Source organism: Eriocheir sinensis, chromosome 13 (assembly GCF_024679095.1).
Source record: "Eriocheir sinensis breed Jianghai 21 chromosome 13, ASM2467909v1, whole genome shotgun sequence".
In the NCBI taxonomy this organism is placed as follows: Eukaryota; Metazoa; Arthropoda; class Malacostraca; order Decapoda; family Varunidae; genus Eriocheir; species Eriocheir sinensis.
The window spans coordinates 3,372,345-3,399,261 of NC_066521.1; the positions used below are offsets into that span (position 1 = coordinate 3,372,345).

General features: G+C 42.5%; 1 protein-coding gene across 3 annotated transcripts in view; it reads right to left on the minus strand.

Moving 5' to 3' along the window:
- LOC126997882 (condensin complex subunit 3-like) overlaps positions 1-26,917 on the minus strand; it is a 155,972-nt gene that overhangs the window by 79,355 nt on the left and 49,700 nt on the right. For all 3 annotated transcript variants that reach the window (XM_050859099.1, XM_050859098.1, XM_050859097.1), the window contains exons 7-12: positions 16,338-16,533; positions 15,849-16,070; positions 15,210-15,368; positions 9,841-10,086; positions 8,708-8,905; positions 1,484-1,616 (exon numbers count right to left, since the gene is read on the minus strand). In XM_050859099.1, coding sequence (XP_050715056.1) covers positions 1,484-1,616; positions 8,708-8,905; positions 9,841-10,086; positions 15,210-15,368; positions 15,849-16,070; positions 16,338-16,533 — 1,154 coding nt within the window. The remainder of the gene's footprint in view (positions 1-1,483; positions 1,617-8,707; positions 8,906-9,840; positions 10,087-15,209; positions 15,369-15,848; positions 16,071-16,337; positions 16,534-26,917) is intronic.

The window sequence follows — 26,917 nt, forward strand, 5'->3', positions numbered from 1 at the left end:
GCAGCGAATACTGCTCTCATTCACGTGGTATGCAAGAGTAGGTACACAAGTGCTTTAATCCTTCCCTGCAAGCCACTCCTATGGCAAATGGATTGATTAAATCATTGAAAGCAGGCAGCCTAGTAATGAGCCAACAGGCTTTCTGCTGCCTGCTAGTCCATGTTTCCATGTTCCCGCAACGTAACTCATCCCAAAGCCTAACTTCCCCAAATCTGAATTCTTCTGCAAGGTGAACACCTTTCTTGAACGCTTTGGGGTGCTTTCAGCAGGTGTTTTGGTAGAACAGCGTTGCCACTCACGCCAAGGCTACTTGGTGCGACAAGCGGGAATTTTAAAAATCCTAAAAAAGTTTTTCCATGACAATCCGTATAAAACCGAAACCGTACTATTGGAAACTGTGCTATTTGAGGGACGACTGTATAAGTATACGTATATATGTATATATATATATATATATATATATATATATATATATATATATATATATATATATATATATATATATATATATATATACAGTCGTTCTCAAATAGTACGGTTTCAACACTGTTCTCATAGTGGCAACACTGCCAGACTATGCACATCTCCTCAGTCCATGTGTGTGCACAACATCAGGAACACTGTTTTGCCAGATTGAAACCTATGCGCTTTCCCTCAGTCTGTGTGTGTGCACAACCTCAGCTACGCTTCTCCATTACCACATAACATGAACATAGGCCCCAAGAGACAAGCCAAAACACCTACTGAATGCACCCCAAAGCGTACGAGAAAGGTATTCACCTTGCAAAAGAATTCAGATCTAGAAGTTACAGTTTGGTATGATTTACACTGCGGTAGGGAGAGCTTACCACGTAAATCCGGGTCCCGCTTCTACTCGCTGGCCAAAGTTGCCAGTTATGCATTTTCTGCTGCAGTGATTCCACGCTGGGCAACGGAGCCATCCTGGCAGCGCTGCCTTCCACATTCATTGCTTTACTCAAGGACACTTGTCAATTCAAGCGGTACAGGTTACGCCAAAAATATATAAATTTTGGTAAACTGTACATCGTCAATGTTCTTTAACCGTACATATTTATGAGCATTTTAAGGACTATTTTTCTTTTCCAAAATTGTTGTCTTAAAGTTTGGGGTGAATGTTATATGCCGCAAAATACAGTATATATATATATATATATATATATATATATATATATATATATATATATATATATATATATATATATATATATATATATATATATATATATATATATATATATATATATATATATATATATATATATATATATATATATATATATATATATATATATATATATATATATATATATATATATATATATATATATATATATATATATATATATATATATATATATATATATATATATATATATATATATCACTGGTAAAGTTGCCAAAGTCTCTGCCACATGTAAGTGGCAACACGGTGAGTCACAACAAGGACAAGGTGGCCACTCACCAGTCGTGGGGTTGTAGAACATCAAGATCAGACGTGACAGCAGCTTGGATGACGTGATGCGAGAAGACAACAGCAGCTTGCACATTCCCTCAGCCACCAGTGTTCTTATTTCCAAACTTTCATCATCCAGCCTCTGTTTCCAAAAAAACAAACATTTAATCTTACTTTTCACTTCCTATTTAACCCTTAAACGACGGCCATCGTTTACTTAATCAAATACATTGTGGTCCACACAGACGGCCATCATTTATTTAATTAGACTCTTCCGCACCACTAATTTGAATGTTTAGATCAAATTTGGTGGGTTCTGTGCTTAGCCGAGTTGTCTGACAGCATGTCTGACCCATGTGGATTTGAAATAAGATCATTAGTCCTCACTGAGCAGCCCTGGAACCTAAGATAAGAAAACACAGGGAAACACTGTGATGCATCGGGAGGAAAGGACAGGATAGAGTGAAGATTAATCTGAGTACAAGGATAACAGTGATGAAAACATTGTGAGTAGTGACAGCAGTAGTGAGAGTGACTTAGAGCGTGATGATGTTACTTCACTATCTGTACTGCGCTTTGGCCCAGGAAGTGCTTCCATGACAGCAGTGCAGGGTAAGAAGGCTACACGAAAGGCATGTGTTCCCTCAACTGAAACAGCCAGCTCTGAGGAGGACTGAAAGTAAGTGAGTAAAGTAGATGTTGTCTAAACTATTTCAGTGTAAAGAGCAATTCATATTATTGACCTTCAGTTGTGAGACGGAGGAAGTGTGACGCATGCCACTACAGTGGCCAGCCTGTGTTGACATGTTGTGTGTCCTTGGCGACGGCTTGCCCCAAGCTGCCCAGAGCAGTGTTTGGTGCTGGCAGCTCACACCCTGGCTACACTTCACACCCACTAGCATGACTGTTACACAACGTATCACAATTTGGATATCACCGCTGTGTTCAGTGAGTTAAGACACTTCATACAATGTGAATAAACGACAAAAAAATAGCAGCTGTTTTTGCCCATATCCTGAGACCATTCGGTTAAAACAATACCCGTTGCTTAATCCTTTCAATGCTAAATACTCGCAGCGAGGACTAGTGTAACTTGCCACTGGTGCTAAATCCATAGCTGGGCGTTATCGCGATACTTTATCGCTGATAACAAAATCGGGTTATCGGCCATCCGCTACTTATTTAAATATATATCGGTATCTTCGTTACTTTTGTAACCAAACTAGCGATAATCGCTACTTTTTTCCGCCTCTCAGAAAAAAGAAAAAGAAAAAAAACGTTGTCTCCTCCCTACTGCTCATGCGTGGCCCGGGCGTGCGGTGTTGTATGAGCAAACTTCGGGGTATGAAATATCTTCAATGAAGAGATTTCATACTTAGATCATCATCATTAAAACACTAGGTTATTTTTTTGTTATACTCAAAAATCACTATATCAAAGAGAAAAATCATATTCCATATTGATATTTCATATTCGTTTGTGAGCATGCCATGGTACTGAAGGCACCCAGTGTTGTGTTATTTGGTGTCCCATCGTCAAAAGCTGGCGCTTTTGTTTACAAACACTGGTCTCTCGTGGACTACGCATGTTCAGACCAGGGTAGGCGGTGGCTTAGTGGTAGCGTGCTGGGCCCACATTCATCGCGTGATGGATGACGCGAGGTCGAATCCCCACGCTACCACCTCGGATTTTTCAGTCACCCCCGAGTGGCTTAAAACTACCCACATGCTGTCCTGATTCAAGAACGAGTTTTGGGGGGCAGCATGAGACAGGAGAAGATGGCGCCACTATAATAACACCTGCCTGCGCCAATACAGGCTGGGGCCGACTACCATCCAGGCTCCACAAGCAAGCCTACCGGCGCCATAGGCGTAAGACATAAAAAAAAAAAAAGTAATCGTAGCCCTGTACAGTCTCACAAAGCTTCTTAACACATTAAGAGTAGTTGCTGGAAGGCTGAATCAGACATACAGCACCACCATCCTCGCTGTTTCTAGAACGACACTCTGTACATATAAATACAACTCGTACAGAGTGTCGTTCTAGAAACAGCGAGAATGATGGTAGTGGTACTGTATGTCTGATTCAGCCTTACACCAACTCTTAATTACGGTTAAAAAGCTTTATGAGACTGTACAGGTCGACACTTGCTGGTCTGAGCATGCGCAGTTCACGACAGACCAGCGTTTGTAAATAAAAGCGCCAGCTTTTGACGGTGGGGACGCCAAATAACACAACACCGGTTCAAGCGTTCCTAGTATTACCGTCCATATGTAGGCTACGTGTCAACGTGTGGTTTTCAGGCTTTGTAAGTTTTCTAAAATACAGATAATGAAAATTTTAATTCATCAATGTTTTTCTATTTGAAATATCAATATAGTATCGTTTTCGCTTATCAGACTTAGCACTAGCTAGTATTGGAGTCGTGGATTTATATTGGGTATCGGTTATCGGTTATCGCCTATATTTGTGTCTCCAGTTAACGAATATCGGTTATCACCGATAAGGTTTTTCATTATCAGTAATCGGTTATCGGGAATAAGGTTTTATGTTATCGTGCCCAGCTATGGCTAAATCCTCACTGCAAGCGCAAGTCACACTCAAATCTCCCACGTATGAGTGTTCCAACACTATTTCTCACCCCACAGCGTTGCCAATTCAGTGGGTTCTCCACTAAATTTGGTGGAAAATCATATCAGACTAGCGTGGAAAAACTACAGATGAGTAACTGGTAGATGTTCTTGTCCAATCTAGCAGCATTTTTGCATAGCTTCACCTATCACCTGACTGATTCTTTGACCAAATACTTGTAAATTTTGCAGTTGGCAATACTACTTTGCCAGCACCTCATGAAGAGATCTCCACAGTTGCCTCAATATGGCTGACCGTCGCACACGCACCGGCGTAAGTCTTCACAGGCAACACCCCCTGAACGTGCATTTCCGTTTGCAGGAATCTTGGCCTCCTCTTTCCAATGGTGTTTTTGTTTTTAGCTGTGAATAGTTTTTGAGATACAGAGGTTAAAAGAGACCCCCCTCCCCCCACTGTGCTGGACGAGTGCGCCAGGGGGGATAGTTGCCTCCCTCGCCATGCGCAACGAAAGGATCAAAGGTTAACACTACTACATTATTATGCCATGATCCCAATTTAGCCATTTGTAATGTTACAACTGGGTGGAGTGGATGGCCCTTGCTTAAAGAACTGGAAACAGTTATTCAAAATGGAAAATAAATGGAGTTTTCATGAGTCACAGGGATAATTAATTATACCCCAAACATTCCATAATAGTAGCTATACCAGAAAATGTGGAATGACAACTTTTTTTTTTTTTACAACAAAGGAAACAGCTCAAGGGCACAAAGAAAAGTAAACAATAATAAAAAAAGCCCGCTACTCACTGCTCACAAAAAGAATCTAAAGAGGTGGCCGAAAGAGAGGTCAATTTCGGGAGGAGAGGTGTCCTGATACCCTCCTCTTGAAAGAGTTCAAGTCGTAGGCAGGAGGAAATACAGAAGAAGGAAGATTGTTCCAGAGTTTACCAGTGTGAGGGATGAAAGTGAAGATGCTGGTTAACTCTTGCATAAGGGGTTTGGACAGTATAGGGATGAGCATGAGTAGAAAGTCGCGTGCAGCGGGGCCGCGGGAGGGGGGGAGGCATGCAGTTAGCAAGTTCAGAACAGCAGTCACCATGAAAAAATCAATAGAAGATAGAAAGAGAGGCAACATGGCGGCGGAAATTAAGAGGTAGAAGACTATCAGTATGAGGAGGAGAGCTGATGAGACGAAGAGCCTTAGCCTCCACTCTGTCCAAGAGAGCTGTGTGAGTGGAGCCCCCCCACACGTGAGATGCATACTCCATACGAGGGCGGACAAGGCCCCTGTATATGGATAGCAACTGTGCGGAGGAGAAGAACTGGTGGAGACGAAACAGAACGCCCAACCTCGAGGAAGCTGATTTAGTGAGAGAAGAGATGTGAAGTTTCCAGTTAAGATTTTGAGTTAAGGATAGACCGAGGATGTTTTGTGTTGAAGATGGTGACAGCTGAGTGTTGTCGAAGAATAGGGGATAGGTGTTTGGAAGATTGTGTCGAGTTGATAGGTGGAGAAATTGGGTTTTTGAGGCATTGAAGGACACAAGATTCCTTTTACCCCAATCGGAAATGATAGTAAGGTCTGAGGTTAAGCATTCTGCAGCCTCCAGCCTGGAGTCATGTAATTCCTGTTGAGAGGGTCTTCTGTTGAAAGAAGTTGAATAATGCAGAGTGGAGTCATCAGCGCATGAGTGGATAGGACAGTTTGTTATGGAAAGAAGATCATTGATGAATAACAGGAAGAGAGTGGGTGATAGGACAGAGCCCTGTGGAACGCCACTGTTAATAGGTTTATGAGAACAGTGACCGTCTACCACAGCAGAGATAGAACGGCCGGAAAGGAAACTGGAGATAAAGGAACAGAGAGAAGGATAGAATCCAAAAGAGGGCAGTTTAGAAAGCAAAGACTTGTGCCAGACTCTATTGAAGGCTTTCGATATGTCTAGCGCAACTGAGAAAGTTTCACCGAAACTGCTAAGAGAGGATGACCAAGAGTCAGTCAAGAGAGCAAGAAGATCGCCAGTAGAACGCCCCTTGCGGAACCCATACTGGCGATCAGATAGAAGGTTACAAGTGGAAAGGTGCTTCTGAATCTTCCGGTTAAGGATTGATTCAAAAGCTTTAGATAGACAGGAAAGTAAAGCTATAGGGCGGTAGTTTGAGTGATTGGAACGGTCACCCTTCTTAGGCACAGGCTGTATGAAGGCATACTTCCAGCAGGAAGGAAAGGTAGATGTTGATAGGCAGAGGCAAAAGTTTGACCAGGCAGGGTGTCAGCATGGAAGCACAGTCTTTAAGGACAATAGGAGGCACTCCACCAGGTCCATAAGCCTTCTTAGAGTTGAGGCCAGAGAGGGCATAGAAAACATCATTAGGAAGAATCTTAATAACAGGCATAAAGGAGGTAGAGGGGGTATGAGTGGGAGGAATATGCCCAGAATCGTCCAGGGTGGAGTTGTTACAGAAAGTTTGAGCGAAGAGTTCAGTCTTAGAGACAGATGAGACGGCAGTGCTGCCGTTTGGGTTAAGAAGAGGCGGGAAAGAGGATGAAGTGAAATTGGAGGAGATATTTTTGGCTAAGTGCCAGAAGTCTCTGGAAGAATTAGAGAAAGCAAGGTGTTGACATTTGCTATGGATAAAGGAGTTTTTGGTAAGTCGAAGAATAGATTTGGCACGATATATAGTTTTAGAAAAAAAAATACTCTCTAAAAGGCAAACCATGTAGAAAAGTGTTTCTCAAACTTCAGTTGATCATGCAGGGATTCGTACCCCCAACCCCTCAAATAACAGGGGGCAGGTGTACGTGAAGATGACCATAAAAGGGAGCAGAGGTACTTAAAACATGATGATCACAGGAGCAAAATACCATAAACTGAAACATTTTAAAGTGAGGGAAACCAATACAGGTCTTGCTACATATTTTTAGAAGTATATCAATGCTGCACAACAAACACTTCCCCCATCCCTACACTCTACAGGCTAAAGGTGAGCAGGATTTCAAGGTCAAGTAATGGAGACAAAGCTAGATTGTTAAGACCTGAAGAAGTTGTAGAAGATGTCAAGCTTAACCCATATGCTGTGTGATAGTGTTTATCACTGATTCTGGATACGGAGATGAACAATGGATGCACTGAGCCCATACACACACGTTTTATGCTGTCGTGAAAATGCACTTTTTATTAAACAAAACATAGATAATTGTATACCAAATGAAAACTTAGAATCTCTATTATGTGAAGACATAAACAGATATGTAAAAACTGATGATGGAGAATCACACACACAAAAAGAAAGAAATCTTTGGCTCTGGCCAAAAACATGAAGAAGTAAATAACTTGTGTAAAACAATACAGCATTGTCATGTCTAATATCTATAAATATCATCCCTGAAACACTCATGTATCTGTAGAGATGTATAATTAATTATTTCAACAATAAATCTCTGAAATATGATCAAATATGAAGGATACCACAAGCACACTCACTCGTGCAGAAAATACAAAACGTACACTGCTGGCTTTATCACTTGATTATGAGGTGTCTTGCGATTGGTTGGCTGCATCAGCTGGTGGAAGTGATGAGCCAATAGTAGGGCTTGATGCACAACATGTGGGCCCAGACCAAAAAACACATCAGGCTCACTGGTGACCGGGAGAACTGAACTGGTCCACAATTCTGGCCTTACGTAGTCTACCGGTTGGGCCATTTTTTGGACCTCACGGAGTGTAAGGGTTAACCCTTCAACTGCTAAATGCTCGCAGGGAGTGCGCAGAACATTTGGACCATGCTGCTAAATGGTCGCTGCGAGCCAGTCAGTTTTCAATCTCCAGCTCACAATTCATGTTCCAATACTATTCCAAACTCCAGTTATTTTATTTTGATTGGTCCATTGGTCCATTCCCACCACTACCATGTCCTACACAACCACATTCTCATACATGAAGCAGCTGCTCTTTGCCTGTTACCAGAATGGGGTGAATCACATCTTGCCTAGTTATTTGGCAGAACCTTCAAGTGATAGGGGGAACAGTATACTATTCAATGCTTTATCTAATGCTACAGTACATTTTTTTGAGATATGATGGTAAAATTAAATCTTGCATATGAAATATTTTGTATCACCTTTACTCATTTAATACATGAAATATTGCATTGATAACAAGCTAGAGTGACACCAAACTGTTGAGTCCATTTTGGTGTTGGCTCCCGCGGGTCCATTTCTCCCAACACTTATTTTTTCCTCTCATAGGTTACCTATAGCTTACATATGAGAGGAAGAGATAGGCGTTGGGACTGTGTGGCAGAGCAGAGGGGAGGAAAGGACCCGCGGGAGCCTACACCAAACCAGCCTCGACATATTTGGAAGACTATAGTTGTTTAGAATTTGCCCTCTTTTCAATATGCTTAAATATTTGTTACAATGCATATTTAGAGATATGGAGGTAGAAAATGACCCCCCCCCCTCCCCTAGGATCACCCACACGTGAGCATAGTGGTATTAGCGCATTTGGCTGACTGCACAGTTATAGGGTTTAATCTGGCAGAAGCAGTGTACTATTCCATGACTAATTTAACATTAACATGGAAATCTATTGGGATAATCTGTACATAAGCATATGGACACCAATATTCACTGACTTACCTCACACAAAGCAGCAATGATGGCTCCTCCATTTTCTACACACTCCTCTTTTTCCTCTTCTTCAGGAGGATGGACCAAGATTGTATCAGGCAATATTTCAGTGGATTCAGCAAATTCATCTATGCCATACAAGTGAAGGCAATCAATAATGCAGTGCAGAGCAGTCACCTGGATTTTTTCAGCATCAATCTTTGACACCTAGCAGGAGTAACACAACATCAGAAGCTGCACAAAACAATAACCACCAATATTCATCCCAATGACTATGTTGTAATACAGCATGATCTTGAACAGGGGAATTTGTATGTACTTTTATTTGTCTAGATATACAGGTAACTCTCGATTTACGCGAGTTTGGTTTACGCGTTTTTGAAATAATGCGGGATCCAAAATCCAAATAAATGTTTAATTTACACATTTTTTTCACTTATACGCGATATTTTATGGAGTGGCCACCAGATGTCTCACGCAACTGGACTCGCACGGCGCCGCAGCCACACAGCTGAGCTCAGTTCTTCCTGCACGCCACTCAAACAACAATACAGTACCTACGCTGCCAAGCTACTCAACATTAGGGGTGGGCAGGTACCGGTACCAGTACCGGTACTAACGGTACCAGACTGCTCGGTACCGGTACCAATACTAGCCAGTCACTCATGGTGTCCCTCATTTCTTCCTCACACGAGTGAGGCCGAGACTGAGTGCCTGAGTGGATATCTCGGTGATATGGATATTCTCTCTCTCTCTCTCTCTCTCTCTCTCTCTCTCTCTCTCTCTCTCTCTCTCTCTCTCTGAATATTTATTTTTCGACAGAAACCTACCTCTTGTTTGATTTAAATTGTTTTTGATTTACGCGACCTCTTCAAGGACACAATACTTGCGTAAATCGAGAGTTACCTGTATTACAATATTTTAAAGGTTAAGTTTAGAGGGTTGAGTTCTTATCTAAGGGGTTAAGTTCCTTCCCTAATCAAACACCTCACAGCCTTGTAGAAGGATTCCCTTTTAACATGGGATCAACTTTTACATGATTATATGTTACTTTGGATCTGATCATGTGGAACATCCAGCGCCTATCACGTGTGCAATAAAATTCACTGTCTTGCCTCTCATTACCCTTAGATGGAACAAACCTGCATTAGAAGGGTGATGTGCTGCTTTGCCAGATCCTTGGACAGGAGGCAGAGGAGCCCGAGGGCCTGAACTGCAATGTTTCTCACGGCCGGGTCTTCAGAACGCAGGCACCTTAAGATGAGATTATCATGCAGGGTTTGCAAGGCAGGAGTCAACTCTTCTACCTCAGAACACTCCACAATGTTGCAGAAAATGGTGAGGCACTTAATTAATGTGGGAGGATCATTGCGGGGTTCTTGAATCATCTGTGAACAAAAAGCAATTTCCTTTCATGTACTATGAAGTTTGTGGCTAATGGTGTACTCATCCACAGGTACAATAACATAGATGATACTTTTCCTGCCTAGACAAGATAAAAAAGATCCAACTTAACAATGATATTTCAGCAAGAGTGCTACTCAAGTAAAGGTGGTGTCACACTGGCCATTTTCCTCCAACCATTGGGGCTAAACGCAAGAGCAGTTGCCCATACACCCAACCGAGAGTGAGTTGACGGTTGTTTGTACGGATAGAAAATGGTTGTGGGTACGAGCAACCACGCTGCTGTATGTAAAGAACAGACGACAGTAGTGGCTGAGGAGTACAAGAAGAGTAGTGGAAGGTGACCTACCAAGAGAATCATAAAATGGATTGGCAGCGCTGCTTTGTCTACAAGATGAGAGAACACCCCGTGCTGTTGGACCACACACATCAAAACTTCTCCAAAAAGAATTTAAAAAGAAGCGAATGGTCCATGATTGTTGCTGCTCTTTGCTCATTCTGGTGTCTTGCTTGAATATGAGTGGGGCCACCATTTCCAATAGTTAATAAAAACTCTTTTTTCTCCATTCATTGAAAATTGTAGGACTCCTGGTATTCACAGCACAGTTCTCTGATGAGGTTTGGGTAAACACTCCTGTCCTCCAATCCTTGAAGCCATGATTGTACCCACAACCACTTCTTCCTTCCATTTAACTGTAGCAAAAAGTCCATAACATAAATAACAGCAGCACAAGCTGCAGTAGCCTGCAAATGGCGTCATAAGGATTTTTTTATTTTATTTTTTATTTTTCACAGTATGACCTATAGCACCAGTAGGTTTTTATAACCCCTTCACTATGGCCGGGCCAAAGCAGTGCCCCGCGCCGTATCCGAGATCGCCGCGCACACCAAATTTAAAATGTCGTTATTGAATATAACAAGTTTTCAGCCATAAATTCAACATAATCATCATGTATTATGTATGAAAACATGCAGAATTAAATAGTGCACATAAAGAAACTCACTACGGCTGGGCCAAAACAGCGCCCCACGCCGTATCTGGGATCGCCGCGCGCGCCAAATTTCAAAGGTCGCTATTGAATATAACAAGTTTTCAGCCATAAACTCAACATAATCATCATGTATTTATATGAAAACACGCAAAATTTAATGGTGCACATAAAGAAACTCACAATGGCGGGGCCAAAACAGCACCCCGTGCTGTATTCGGGATCGCCGCAAGTGCCAAATTTCAAATGTCATTATTTAATATAACAAGTTTTCAGCCATAAATTCAACACAATCATCATGTATTATATATATGAAAACATGCAGAATTAAATGGTGCACATCGAGAAACATAAATTAATTGATAATTTTGAGATGTAAGCATAAATATAGGGATAAAATAACACGTATAGTGGCTAAAGCAAGCCAGGACTCAGTATGCGCATCCTCGGATATGGTACGGGGCACGCAAGGACGTAATATACACATCATTGTGTTGAAGGGGTTAAGGGACCTGATGGTTGGCCCAAGCCCATCATGCTGCAGGCAAGTGTTGAAAGAGGCACCATCTATTCTTGGCTCATGCTGCCTCCCAGAGCTCATTCTTGATTCACTTGGGAGAGTTCTTTTAGGGTCTGGGTTGATAGGTGGTATTCAGGACAGCATGTGGGTAGTCTTAGGCCACTCAGCGGTGACTGAAAAATTCCATGTGGTAGTGGCGGATTCGAACCCACACTGCCCAGAACGCAGCGAACACGGGGCCTGCACACTAACCACTCTGCCACCGCCTCCCAAATACAAGCGACTGGTTTGTTTACATTGTGGATACAGGCAACTGACTTTGGTCATGTGTGACACATACTTGGATAAGTTGGAGTTGCTGGTCATGCCTACCTCCAATGCGGTTGGAGGAATAAGGGAGTAGGTAGGAAGACATCTACCGAAACGGGCGTAAGCCACTCCCGGTGAGGTATATAAGGGAGGTGAGGAAGGTGCTGCAAGCCCTCCAAAGACCCTTCCCGTATCCTCATTTTCCATTTCCTTATTGTCTCATTAACACCAGAGAATAGTTCAGCATGCTCTCTAAAGACAGATCCTCTTTCTTTCCACACCACACTACATATATGCAACATACACATAATTTCCGAAATATTTTTTTTAATTCAAAATGGCTACAGCTCACAGAGCCTCGGAGTCCCCGCCCTGGGGGAGGAACCACAAATTCCCCCAGAGAGGACTCCCATTTTGGCTGCTGACTTAACCCGGTAGCAGCGATGGGCCAAATTTGTGGCTTCACCGTGTAGCAGCAACAGGCCAAATTTATGCCGTGATATAAACCCCCAAAATAGATGATACATAAACTGATCACAAATGCATTGATATATATTATGAAATGGTTTGTGTGAGTAACGATTTTTTCTCATTTTCCTCGCTTAGAGGGGCCTTTAAGAAACAAGATCCCCGCTGCTACCAGGTTAAGAGGTGTCTTGATAACTCCTCTGGCCTCTTTTTGATTAATTTCTGCAACATTCGCAGTCTTCGTTCCAATTTCCATTCTGTGGAACACCATCTCTCCTCCATTAAACCTCACCGAAACTCAGGTCTCAGCAGCTACTGACAGCAATCTCTACTCTGTTCCCTCCTACTATCTCTATCCTAAATTTCAATCCAAAGCTGGATGTTGCGCCTACGTGCGCAACGACATCACTTGCTCTCCTGCCCACGACCTTGACTCTTCTGAATTTTCCAACATCTGGCTAAGACTTCATTGTTACTATGTGCTGTTTATCTCTTACCTAACTCTACTAACTATGTAAAATTCTTTGACTATTTGTACTCTAAAGTGGAGCACATCTTGACTCACTCTCCTTTTGCTGAAATCTCCATTCTAGGAGATTTCAATGTTCACCACCAGCTTTGGCTTCCATCCTCTTTCACTGACCAGCCTCATGAACAAGCCAACAACTTTGCTATCCTCAAGGATCTAGAGCAGTTGGTTCAGCACCCTACACATATTCCTGACTACCTTGGAGATACGCCCAACATTCTAGACCTCTTCCTAACCTCTAATCCTTCAGCTTACTCTATCAAACTGTTCTCTTTTTTGGGCTCCTCTGATCACAACCTTATTCCTGTATTCTGTCCTATCGCTCCTGAACATCCTCTGGACCCACCAACGAGGCGATGCTTCTGGCATTTTGCTTCCGCTAGGTGGGACGACCTGAGGATGTACTTCTCCAATTTCCCGTGGAATGACTACTGCTTCCAGGAGAAAGACCACTCTGTGTGTGCCCAGCGCATCACAGAGGTGATTGTCTCTGGAATGGAGGCACACATTCCACATACTTTCTCTACACCTCATGCTTTTAAAAAACCTTGGTTCAATCATGCTTGCTCTCGTGCTATTAATGATAGAGAGGCAGCTCACAAAAGGTACCAGAGCCTTCGTACTAGAAAATGCCACAACCTTGCTTTTTCTAATTCTTCCAGGGACTTCTGGCAGCTGGCCAAAAATATCTCTTCCAGTTTCACTTCATCTTTTCCTCCTCTCCTAAACCCTGACGGCAGCACCACCGTCTCATTTATCTCTAAGGCTGAACTCTTCACTCAAACTTTCTGTAAAAACTCCACTCTAGGCAATTCTGGGCATATTCCTCCCACTCATCCCCCCTCTGACTCCTTTATGCCTGTTATTAATATTCTTAAGAATGATGTTTTCTATGCCCTCTCTGGCCTCAACTCTCTGAAGGCTGATGGACTTGATGGAGTGCCTCCTATTGTCCTTAAAAACTGTGCTTCCGTGCTGACACCCTGCCTGGTCAAACTCTATCATCTCTGCCTATCAACATCTACCTTTCCTTCCTGCTGGAAGTATGCCTTCATGCAGCCTGTGCCTAAGAAGGGTGACCATTCCAATCCCTCAAACTACCGTCCTATAGCTTTTCTTTCCTATATATCTGAAGCTTTTGAATCAATCCTTAACCAGAAGATTCAAAAGCATTAATCCTATCTGATCTTCTATCTGATCGCCAATATGGGTTCCGCAAGGGCGATCTTCTTGCTTAGCTGACTCATGGTCATCCTCTCTTCGTAGTTTCGGTGAAACTTTCTCAGTTGTGCTAGATATATCAAAAGTTTTTGATTGAGTCTGGCACAACACTTTATAAACTACACTCCTTCAGATTCTATCCTTCTCTCTGTTCCTTTATCTCCAGTTTCCTTTCTGGCCGTTCTATCTCTGCTCTGGTAGACAGTTACTGTTCTTCCCCTGAAGCTATCAATAGTGGTGTCCTGCAGAACTATCACCCACTCTCTCCCTGTTAATCATCAATGATCTTCTTTCCATAACAAACTGTCCTATCCACTCATACGCTGATGACTCCACTCTGCATTATTCAACTTCTTTCAACAGAAGACCCTCCCAACAAGAATTACAAGACTCCAGACTGGAGGCTACAGAATGCTTAACCTCAGACCTTGTTCTTATTTCCAATTGAGGTAAGAGGAATCTTGTGTCCTTCAATGCCTCAAAAACTGAATATTTCCACCTATCAACCCAACACAATCTTCCAAACACCTATCCCCTATTCTTCAACAACACTCAGCTGTCACCTTCTTCAACACTAAACATCCTCGGTCAATTCTTAGCTCAAAATCTCAACTGGAAACTTCACATCTCCTCTCTTACTAAATCAGCTTCCTCGAGGTTGGACGTTCTGTATCATCTCCTTATGCAAGAGATAACCAACATCTCCATTCTTTCATCCCTTTCACTGGTAAACTATGGAACAGCCTTCCTTCGTCTGTATTTCCTCCTGCTTATGACTTGACCTCTTTCAAGAGTAGTGTATCAAGACACCTCTCCATGCAAAATTGACCTCTCTTTTGGCCGCTCTTTACTTTTTGCTTTTTGGAGCAACGATTATCGGGCTTTTTTTCTACACTTTCTTTTTGTTGCCCTTGAGTTGTTTCCTATGCTGAAAAAAAAAAAGTGTGACACCAGCTTATGCAACCATTCTTAGCTGTCATTTTGAAGGTACAATGAAGAACTACATTCTACTAAGGTAGGAAGAATAAGTGATGAAACAGAATGTGCACTGGCCTGCCACACCAATATTACCTCCTCTGTTGTTGTGCTGATCAAGCTGGGCTGAGACAACTGGGCCTCTAAATCCAACAGTTCGTTCTTTTGTGTCTGAGCCTTCTCCAAGTCAAGTTTTGACATGCTCTCCTGAAGTTCCTCACGCACTTGATTTATCTTTACCTTCAAGCTGGCAACCTGTAAGATAAATCAATAAAAAAATATAAAAGGCACCAAAAGCTCTCAGGGTTTACACCATTTATTTGTTCCAGTCCTCCAGCATGTAATTCTGGAATACTGTTGCATTTGGGCTCCACCCAAAGGGTTTGGTGTGTGAACAAGGTTTAAAAGCCAGCTGACTATTTTCAGGCACTGCAGTGTGACTTTAACCCATTGAAAACAAGAAAGCATATTTTGCATCTGAGCATCACCCATGAGATATAAGACGTTCCACATTTTGTCTCCTGTCTCACTTCTGCTAAAATTATGTATATTTCTTACCAGAGATTGTACAAGGGCTCTCAAACAATTGCTACCCCATACATTAGTATACTATGAAAATCCTTATGCATATACACAGCTTGAATTACAACAAAGATGTTCTATCAGCCTCCCATCCAATCATTTAAGTCATAAGTAAGCCTGCATCATCCTATTCCTTTACTCTTTTATACTCACCTTCAGCTTTTTCTTCCTCTCTTCTTCCTCAGATATTGGCTGCTCCACTGTCCTGCAGAGAGGCTCACGGATCTCAGAGATGATCTCAGCCAACTGGTTGATCCTGGTGCTGAGGGGATGCAGCTTGCTGAAGATCTCCACCAGACCCTTCACCAGGGACTCTCTAACTTTTTCTGACACCAGCAGATTCCGCACCATTTGATCCAGGGATCGGCGCCCAACCTGCCACGGTTAGGGAGTGACAGTCTGCTTCACTGATGCAAATGGTGTGCCAACTTCATCATGCCATTACTCAATCAATTCATTTAAGATTATTGTCATCATCATTATGTATGTAATTCACTCGTCATAGTGGGAAGCCAATATTGGATTGTCTAACAGCAAGTTAAAAATAACATTATAAGCCAGAGGTAAGCATGTCACCCAGCATCAGAGCTGTCCAAACCTTTACATCTTGAAGTGAATGTCATAAAATGGGTAATTCTTTACCTCGTCGGAAAGGTCATACACCAGGGCCATGGATATGAGCTGGTTGGTGATGAATTCTCTCTCCATGAAGCGAATGGCTGCATCCTGCTCATCCTCCCCCACCTTGACCTCAGCCAACACAAATGAACTCAGGTAGGAGCAGAAGTGGGTGAGGTCAGGAAGAATCTGTTCTAGAGCCTCTTCAGCGCCTTCCTCTCTGAAAAAAGGTCAGTGGTGGTTAAAAGTTTGATACACCTGAATTTGATCTGGATTCTAGTCAGCAGGAGTGAGTCCAGTCATGGCCATGGTGAAGTGTACATGTGGGGATGAGCTGGGTACATTTTTATCTCTTCTCAAGCTTGTCTGTCAACATTAACCCGTACAGTGTTGTCTTTTGTCATCGACAGGGGTCATGCCAGGTTGCACTTTTTTCGTATTTTTTTTATTTGCCCTTTAAAATGTAAAAAAAAATTACAAATTATTTGATATATATATATTATTTATATGTGAGGAATGGAACCCTAGAGTGTTCGTCCTCTTATTTGTCTTCGTCTCAGAGCTAACGGTGTCATACCCGGAAAGGGAAATTTATCTTAAATTTTTATTAGAGCCTATATTCTTTCAATTATAAACACTTCTCACAACCCTAAAGCATGAGTAATGTATAAGCACTTCTTTACATCACAAAAACCTAAAAAAATAAACAGGAATTGTAAGTACGAGAAAATGAAAGGATGCGCATCAGGCAACACCGCTCGCTTCAAGGCCGTCTGTTCTACAACCGTAGTTCTCAAAGTTCAACAAAACACTATGAAGCTTCCGACGATAAGTTTTCATTTCCGATTACTCTGAACCATAATTTACAATTCCACACGCCTTACTGATTATAGAATCAAGGAGTAATTACCTAGAAGAAAGTAACTTCCCTTCTTGTATAATGATTTTGGTTGGAATGCTGACAAATGTACAGAAAGGCCATTTAACATCCATTTAAAAATACGAAGACTTGTCAAATTAGTCCTCTTTACTGTCAATGAACAATGTTACATATACAAACAAAAATAAAGGGCGTATAAGCCCTCAAAAGAGCTTGCATATATATATATACGTACTAAACACTTCCCTAAGGGGTACGTACGTATATGGATGTACTAAACACTGTACGGGTTAAGGGCCGCTTTCACAGTCATTTTGTTTGTTTTGATCGTTACCAATGGCGTCGATCGCCGCTATAGTATTTCCACGTAAAACTGGCTGATGAGGTAGTGGTGGCTGCGGGGTTAGCCTAGTCCCGCACCTTGGCACACACTCTCAACACCTCTCGCTTCCTCTGCAGCCACCACTACCCCATAGGCCCGTTTCACTTAGAAAACTATAGCATCGATCTCCGCCATTGGTAACAATCAAAACAAACAAAGTGACTGTGAAAGCAACCCAAACTCACATCTACCACCACGCCCCTCCCCTTCTCATCACACACACACCTGACCTGATGTGTGTCCCATGGGATGAAGAGGAGACCACTGCCCATACAAACACAATACATATTTGGAGAAACATACAAAATGCTAAGGAATATAAAAATGTCATTTCATTATACTCCTAGATAGAGATATGATGAAAAATTAATAACTATAATTAGACCAAAACTGGAACATGCAGATGTCATATGGTTGCCTCACAAAATGAAACACATACTCCTCCCCTCCTTTTACTACCAGTCTTCTACCACTTAACCCCTTCACTATGGCCGGGCCAAAACAGCGCCCTGCGCCGTATCCAAGATCATCGCGCACGCCAGATTTCAAATGTCGCTATTGAATATAACAAGTTTTCAGCCATAAACTCAACATAATCATCATGTATTAGATATGAAAACATGCAGAATTAAATGGTGCACATAAAGAAACAAGTTAATTGATAATTTTGAGATGTAAGCATAAATATACAGAGATGAAATAACTCGTATACTGGCTATAGTGAGCCAGGACGCAGTATGCGCGTCCTCAGATATGGTATGGCGCACATAAGGACACAGTATACGCATCATCGTGTTGAAGGGGTTGACCCTTAGAGGACGGCTGGCAGGAATTCCCACTCAGGCAGAGAAAGGCAGAATGGCGGGGTGCGAGAATTCCTGTCATCTGATTTTTTGCCAAGATTTGTACTTCCCAACATCATATCTCGCCGTGCTGCAACTGAGGGACTTCGTTTCTTTCATCATGTAAATGAAAAATTGGTAGTGTAAAAGGTCTATGAATTATTGTGTTTTAGTCACAAATTGCCACACAGGGCACTGATTAACACGTACAGTACCGGCCGATTTATATATTTTTGGCTCCCCCAGTACTGGCCTTTGGGGGGGGGCTTAAGAATGTTCCATGTGATGTAAAACGTGGAAAAAATAAGAAAAAAACATATGTCATGGACCTATTTTTCCCAGAACTCCATGCAGTGTTACCACGGTGTGGCTGGAAACGGCCCCTGTGATGGTTTATGGAGGATTTGACAAGTGATAGAGGCCAGGTAGCCCATTTTTGTTGAGTGGTGGAGTGTAGATTACTCCAGAGAGCACCATTTCATGGGGTATAAGTGTGCGATTTTCAGAATTTTAGCTCGCTCGCACACATATAATGCCTTACACAAATGGTATTTTCTACAATCAAAAATTTCCAGAGTCTGAAAGTGCTCCCACGTCTTCTTCAGATGAGGAAACCTCAAACTTACTGTCTATCACCATAGCCGTGGCAGTGGCTAGGAGTGGGCTGCCGCGACATTGTTTACACTTGGTCTTGATCTTGATATTGATGTCACAGGCGGCATGGGATTCCTCCCCAGCTTGGGTAGTGTTGCCAATGCTACAAACGCACTCGCGCAGTGTTGCAATTGTCTACAGCAGTCTCTGTAGCAAAAATAAACCCGCTACATCGACTGTACCAGTGTTTAGCAAGTGCGACGTGCATACGCATCGCCAGTATTTCCTGCATCCATAGGCGCTGAAGTGTATACGCGTCGCCAGTACGGTACGGGTTAAGAACACCTATTTTGCCTAATTTTATCAAAGTGACACATGCTTGCGAGCAGAAAATCACCCTCTAGCCCGTCCTTTAAGGGTGAAATTACACCGCAACGTTGCATCTCTTTCTATCATCTATTGATAGTCACCTCTCGATTAACACGAGTTTAAATAACGCATTTTTGATTTAACACAAGTTGATATTTAAGGAGATACAGTAGAGCCCCACTTAGCGCAAGATCAATTAGCGTGAACTGCAATTAGCACGAGCCACCATCTACCAAGAAAAAAATTGATTAGCGCGAAAGCCTCAGTTAGCGCGAGCAGCCACCATGACTGAATTTTGAATTGCGCCAAGCCGCCATGATGCGCGGCACAAGCCACAAGAGCCCTAACTTTAGCAGACGACGCCATGTTGATACGGGGCAAGTGCTTTGTTTACGTTGTGGATGTGGATATGGGCAACTGACCTTGGCCGTGTGTGACGCACACCCGGAAAATTTGGATTTGCCGATTGTCCAAGAGTGATACTGCCTTAAGGCAGCGAGGCCACTTACCGGGTGAGCGCTGGCGATGACATCATCGGACTCCCAGCGAATCACAAGGGTGTTTTCAGAGCTCAGCCAATCGTAGTTTTTTTTTTTTTTTAATGTGAGTGATTATTTTGAGTAATTATCAAACCCAAAAGTCAGACCCATGCATGCGCCAAATAATTTTTTCATATTGGTTACTTTATTCAATTAGCACGAATTCAGTTAGCACGACCGCGTTCATCCACCTAATTCTCGCGCTAAATGGGGCTCTACTGTACATTTAACTAACACAATATGTTCGATTTAACACGCATTTCATCGATGACATCACGCTCAATGACATCACCGCGCGAAGACACTGTCTTTCTCCTCAGTCTGAAGCTAGTCGGCACTGTGAGTGGAACGTTTCTCTGGAATGCGTACACTGCATTTTGACCTCTACTACCCAAGCGTCCTTCCACCTCCTCACAGGAGGTGGAAGGACGGGGTGAGGAGGGAGGAAAGAGAGTGGGGTGAGGATTCGGCAGACGACGACGACAACCAGTGACGCATCACCAGAGTGATGGTGAGTGTGAGGACGTGTTTTTGTTGTGTCAGTGACTTACAAATGTAATGTAGCAATTCTTTCTTTAGAAAACTTTAACTTAAAGGAGTTATCTTTGTCACCAATAGCATGGGTAGTCAAAGGAAGAGGAAGGAGGCAAGTGAGGCGGAGTGGTGGAGGTGAAGGGAGCAGCTGGTGACGGGAGCGTGGGGTAAATGTAAGAAGTATGACAGAGAGAGAACGAAGATGATGCAGGTGTTTCTGAGTGAGATGGGACGTGAGGTGAATGGGAGGACTGGAAGGGAGTGGAAGGTGCTGCTGCTGGGGCTGAGTGGAGAGACGAATGGACGAGTGATTGAGGCAGTGAAAGTTTCTGGAGAGCATGTGGCGTGCAAGATGTAGGCAATGATACCTTGCCCCGAGTAGAACACAGACTTTCCACATGTTTTGTTTTCTTTCACAGGAGCTGCCGATACAAATTTAATGACAAGATTTTCTATTCTCTTTTTTCTATTACTCTCTCGGTCCCACACGTCCTTCTGCGTGTATCGAAACACACAAGAAATTAATCAGGATCAGCGTATACGCCGGCTGCCTGGGATTGAACCCGCGACCAGCGTGACGGGAGAGCCACTCCTTACTGAGTCGGCCAAAGAGGTACCCCGCTGGCTAAGTGGGTTATGGGAGGCTCGTTCATCAGGCATAGTCGCCGCACTACACAAAGGTCTGGCTGGGGAGAAATCCCAAGCCACCTTTGACATCAAAATCAAGATGAAGATCGAGGAGGGACCGTGGCCGACGCAGGTGAAGAGCAAATTTAAATAAATTGAGAACATGTGTTTGTTGTTTCCGTGACCTACTAATGTATTAATAATGTTTTTTTTTTTTTTTAAGGTTAGAGTAACAAAATCCCCAAAAAGAGGCAGACTTTCCCAGTGTCCAGGAACATAACCCCTTTATTACCATGTTTCCTATGGGGAAATTATGTTTAAATAACGTGATTTTAAATAGCTTTAAATAACTTTATGGCCGGGATCCCGAGATCTCGGGATCCCGGCCATAATTTTTTTTCTTCTTCCCGGGAAATTTGTAAAATCCCGGGAAATCCCGGGATACTTTTTTATTACTTTTCTCTTATATCTGCTACAAAATATGAAAATGTATGAGAGAGAGAGAGAGAGAGAGAGAGATGCCTGGGTCCCAGGCATATCTCTCTCTGTGGAGCATGGAGGCTTGGTGGGGGTCACTGAAGGTGGCCACTCCAAATTAAGATCAAAGCTCAGTGATCTTAGTATTGACTATTTGTGCTTTTTGAAATGTTATTTCATGAATAATTCTTAGAGTGTATGACTGCGTTTGCAGCTGTCTGATTTTTTTTTTTTCCCAGGCCATTCTATACTCTAGTATTGAGTGTTTTGAGTCCCATTTCACTTTTTTTTGTTTACCATGCCTGGAGAGTTGGGCCTAAATTCCAAATATTCTACTTATGATTTTGTATGTGCATTGCAGAATTTTTATTGTTTTCTTCAGCTTTGTTTCAATACGTACAATGACAAAATACCAGGTTATATCTATCATTCTTTTATTTCAGGGTATTTTAGAATTTTCAGTTTTTTGGTTAGCTTTTGTGGAATATGATGTCCAAATTATTCTTCATGTTGAATATATGCACAGGTTACTCCATAGTTTCATTTTCTGTGTAGTTTGCAGTGGTGGGGGTCACTGGGGTGGCCTGTGCCACTGGCCAAGCTTCCACATGGATATGCTAGTGTAAGCAAAAACTCATATTCTATACATACAAGGAAACTCCATGTCATTTAAAAATACTTATTTCACACTTTCACAGGGCAAGTAACTACTTATGATGTATATACTACTGAGGTTCATTTACGAATTACGATAGAGCAGGAGTATTAGCAAACATTATCTGCTACGGGAAATGTCTTGCTTTTTCCCGGAATCCCAAGATGCTATAAAATCCCCAAAACAGGAAACCCTAAACGTGACATGTCCAGGAACCTATTTAATGATGAGATTTTCTATTCTCTTTTTTCTATTACTCTCTTGGTCCCACACGTCCTCTGCGTGTATCGAAACACACAAGAAATTAATCACAACAAGGAGAGGGTATTCCCCGGCTGCCTGGGATTGAACCCGCGACCAGCGTGACGGGAGAGCCACTCCTTACCGAGTCGGCCAAAGAGGTACCCCACTGGCTAAGTGGGTTATGGGAGGCTCGTTCATCAGGCCGTCGCCACACTACACGGCTTTCCCCCCATGTAGATTAATTTCTGTGTGTTGAGACCTTTAGACAGTGACCCATTTTGGTGCACAATTTCACAATGTCCCCGTAGAGACATACCTCCAACTCTCCCATTTTCTATTATCCTCGGAGAGCATGGGCCATCCTACCTGTTACCCCTTCGGGGAAACTCAACAGAACCGCAGGATAGGATGCCCACCGCTATGCCACCAGTTTCATGCCCCACGAGCTTATTTTCCTTTCTATTTCCCAACACGACTTCTGCGTGTATCGAAACAACACACGAGAAATTAATCAAGACCAGGAGAGGGTATTTGCCGGCTGCCTGGGCTGGGATTGAACCCGCGACCAGCGTGACAAGAGAGCCACTCCCTACCGAGTCGGCCAAAGAGGTACCCCCACTCGCCAAGTGGGTTATGGGAGGCTCATTCATCAGGCCGTCGCCGCACTACACCTAACCCTCACGTGATCCCGGGATTTCCTGTAGCAGATAATGTTTGCTAATACTCCTGCTCTATCGTAATTCGTAAATGAACCTCAGTAGTATATACATCATAAGTAGTTACTTGCCCTGTGAAAGTGTGAAATAAGTAATTTTAAATGACATGGAGTTTCCTTGTATGTATAAAATATGAGTTTTCGCATAATCTAGCATTAATTTGTATATATATATATATATATATATATATATATATATATATATATATATATATATATATATATATATATATATATATATATATATATATATATATATATATATATATATATATATATATATATATATATATATATATATATATATATATATATATAAAATGAATGTTTCTTGCACAAACCACCTCCTCCTTCAGTCTATTCCATGGGTCAATGCTTCTGTTTGGGAAGCTAAACTTTTTCACATCTCTCCTGCACGTGGTCGCGCTCAACTTCTTTCCATGCCCTCTTGTTTCTCTCTCGTTCCTCACACACAGGTCCTCTCTGTCCAAATGCTCCACTCCGTTCGCAACCCTGTACACCACTATCAGATCTCTTTTCTTCTCTCCAGGGTTGTGAGCCCCATGCTATTGAGTCTCTTCCATAAGTCCGATCTCAAAGTTCCAGTACCATCTTTGTTGCCACTCTCTGCACTCTTTCCAGCTTCCTTATGTTCTTCTTTTCGTGAGGAGACCAGACCACTGCTGCATACTTTAACCTTGGCCTTATCATTGTGACTATTATTTTCTTCATCATCTCCCCATCCAAGTATACAAATGCTGTCCTTATGTTTCTCAACAAATTCATAGTTTGTCCCGATATCCTGTTGATGTGTTTGTCCTGTGACATGTACTCTGAGACAGTCACTCCCAAATCTTTTTCCTCCACTTCTCTGCAAATTATCTCACTTCCCATCTTATAACCACTTTCACATCTGCCACTCCTACCAAACTCCATTCTTTTACATTTCCCAAGGTTGAACTCCATCTGCCATGTACCACTCCACTCCCATATTCTATCCAGGTCCCTTTGCAATGCCACCCAGTCCTTCACATTTTTCACTCATCTCAATAGTTTTGCATCATCTGCAAACAAACTCACATAGCTGGTCACTCCGTCCACCATATCATTTATATAAACAGCAAACATCATTGGTGCCAGCACCGAACCTTGCGGGACCCCACTCATCTCTTGGCACCAGCTGGAAACCCTGTCTCTGATTATCGTCCTCATTACCCTGTTAGGTAGGAAGTCCTCCAGCCACTTAATCAGCCCATCACCCACTCCAACCCTATTTTTAATTTTCCAAATTAGTCTTCTGTGCGGTACTTTGTCAAATGCCTCTTTCAAATCCTGGTACACTCCATCCCCCCAGCCTTCTCTCTCCTGTATTAAATCTGTCACCCTTGAGTAATAACACAACAAGTTGGTGACGCTAGACGTCCCTCTCCTGAATCCAAACTGGCAATCCGAGATAATTTTCTCACTTTGCAAGCTGTTCCATGTGGTAATACTTCTATGTGGAAAACTATACTTCTTCAAGTCACTCAAGCAGGTTCCTTTATTAAGTTTCTTTCCATGACCTCTCAGCCCCTGCGTTCTCGCAGTAGAGAAGAGATCATCTCTATCCACCTCATCAAACTTATTTACCAACTTTTACAGTGTGATCAGATCTCCTCTCTCCCTTCTTTGTTCCAGTGTCATCAAGTCCAACTCCTTCAATCTCTCTTCATACGTCATATTCGAAAGTTTTGGGACCATTTTAGTTGCAATTCTCTGTATTCTTTCCAACTTTCTGATATCCTGTGGGTGTGTGTGTGTGGGTGTGGGTGTGAGAGAGAGAGAGAGAGAGAGAGAGAGAGAGAGAGAGAGAGAGAGAGAGACTGACTTCGGATACACGGATACTTCGTGTGAGTGTTGCCTTTCAGAGTGTGAATATTTTTTGAATAATATGTATTTGTTTTCCATACGACAAACCAAAAGTCATATCATAATTCATATCGTACAAGGTTTCACTACCACAACACAACACGCACCAAAAAGCACTAGAAATGGGGAGAGTAAGTAATGGAAATTAGAATGTGTTCATATTAGCGGGGTCAAAGTGCCATAAGTCAGCTACCACAATTATAATGAAGCATAAACCGCTACAAAATTGAAAACTAATGAAAAGAAAACAAGACGATATTCATGTTAGCAGGGTCATGAGAGCAGTAAATGGAGACGTTTTGAGGATGTAATTTATCAGGAAAAGGATGATAGGAGGGCGACGTATCTCATATTTCTTCGACGCTCAAATGTCTGAGAGCAGCTGATGTATTTTTAACATCTGTGACACTACAGGTTAAGATGGTACCAGAACTGGGAAATCTACCTTACAGCAAATACAGCTGATGACAAAAAAAAATAAAAAATAAAAAAAAATAAAAAAATAAAAAGCCAAGGCATCTCCTGAGAAGCATTTGTTCACTACAGTACCCTCCCGAGTTTCGCGGTTGCTTCGTTCTGCAGGCATAGCGCTAAACTCGCGGATCGCGAAACTCATGGTATTAAAACACTGAAAAACCACTTATTTGTTCTGCCCCGTAGAGAAGCTGACTTTTTCCCCACTTTACTCCCTTGCTATCTCAAAATACGTACTGTGTAAAAAGAAAGAAAATATGAAGAGAGAACAGGTCTTTTGAAGCTGCAGCTGAAGGCAGTTGGGTGCTTTACGATTGGCTGACAGTTCTGAATACATGCTCGTGACTGGCTAAGTTCGATGACGTCATCAACGGCGCTCATCCAATCAGCGGCCTCTAACTATGACGAAACGAAAGCTTTGTGAATCTGAAGTCGACACTGATAGTTAAATCATTAGTTCGTAGCTTTTACCGCGGACTACTAGCGCGCTTCTCAGTGAATCCTGCCCCAGCATGTGTGAACAGTCACCCAACCGCTAGTTTTTCGAGAATTTTGTACAGATTCAAAGTCAGCTGCATTTCACGAGAAACTCATTGAAATTCTAGTCAGAAACTCAGTCACCAGCATGTCGGTTGTTTTGTCGTGAGCTCAGTAAGTTGTGGTCACAAGAAAAAGAGTGTATCAGCTGATCGGTTCAGTAGCTATCTGCGTGTTTATTCCAGTACCACAATGAGTTCCTCAAAGCTAGATAAGCTTGGAGTAACCAGGTTGAGTCTTGCAGCAGCGTAGCCACTACCTCATCGTGTCTGGGTCCTCACTGCTTAGTTCTCATAGCATTTAATGGTAGCAAGCTGTAACACACTCCCTTTGTCTCTCAGCTAACCACTCACGAACCAACAAATGCTTTCTCCATTATTTTTTCAGCAAACACCACAAAGCAAACTCTGCCACGTCTGGATCCATTATTTCTTTTGCTTTTCAGCTGATATATCCCAGAATGCAACAGGCCTCTGTATGACCAAACTTAATTAAAGATAAATTCTAGGCAAAAATTTGTCAGGAGATAATTTCGGTGGGAAATTCCCAAGAAACTAGCTTGTGTGACTGCATCTTTAAGCTGCTGGTGTCACACTGAGCCTTTGTCCTCCAACCGCGTTGGCGATAGGGGCAACCGGCAACTCCAACTTTTCCAGGTGTGCGTCACACACGGCCAAGGTTGGTTGTCCGTATTCACAACGTAAACAAAGCAGTCGCCCTGTATCGATTAAATAGTAAACAAAGCAACTCTGCCAGTCTACTTTACGAGTTTCCTTTTGGTTGGCCTTTTTCCACTGCTCCTCACTCCTCAGACACTGCTGTCATCTA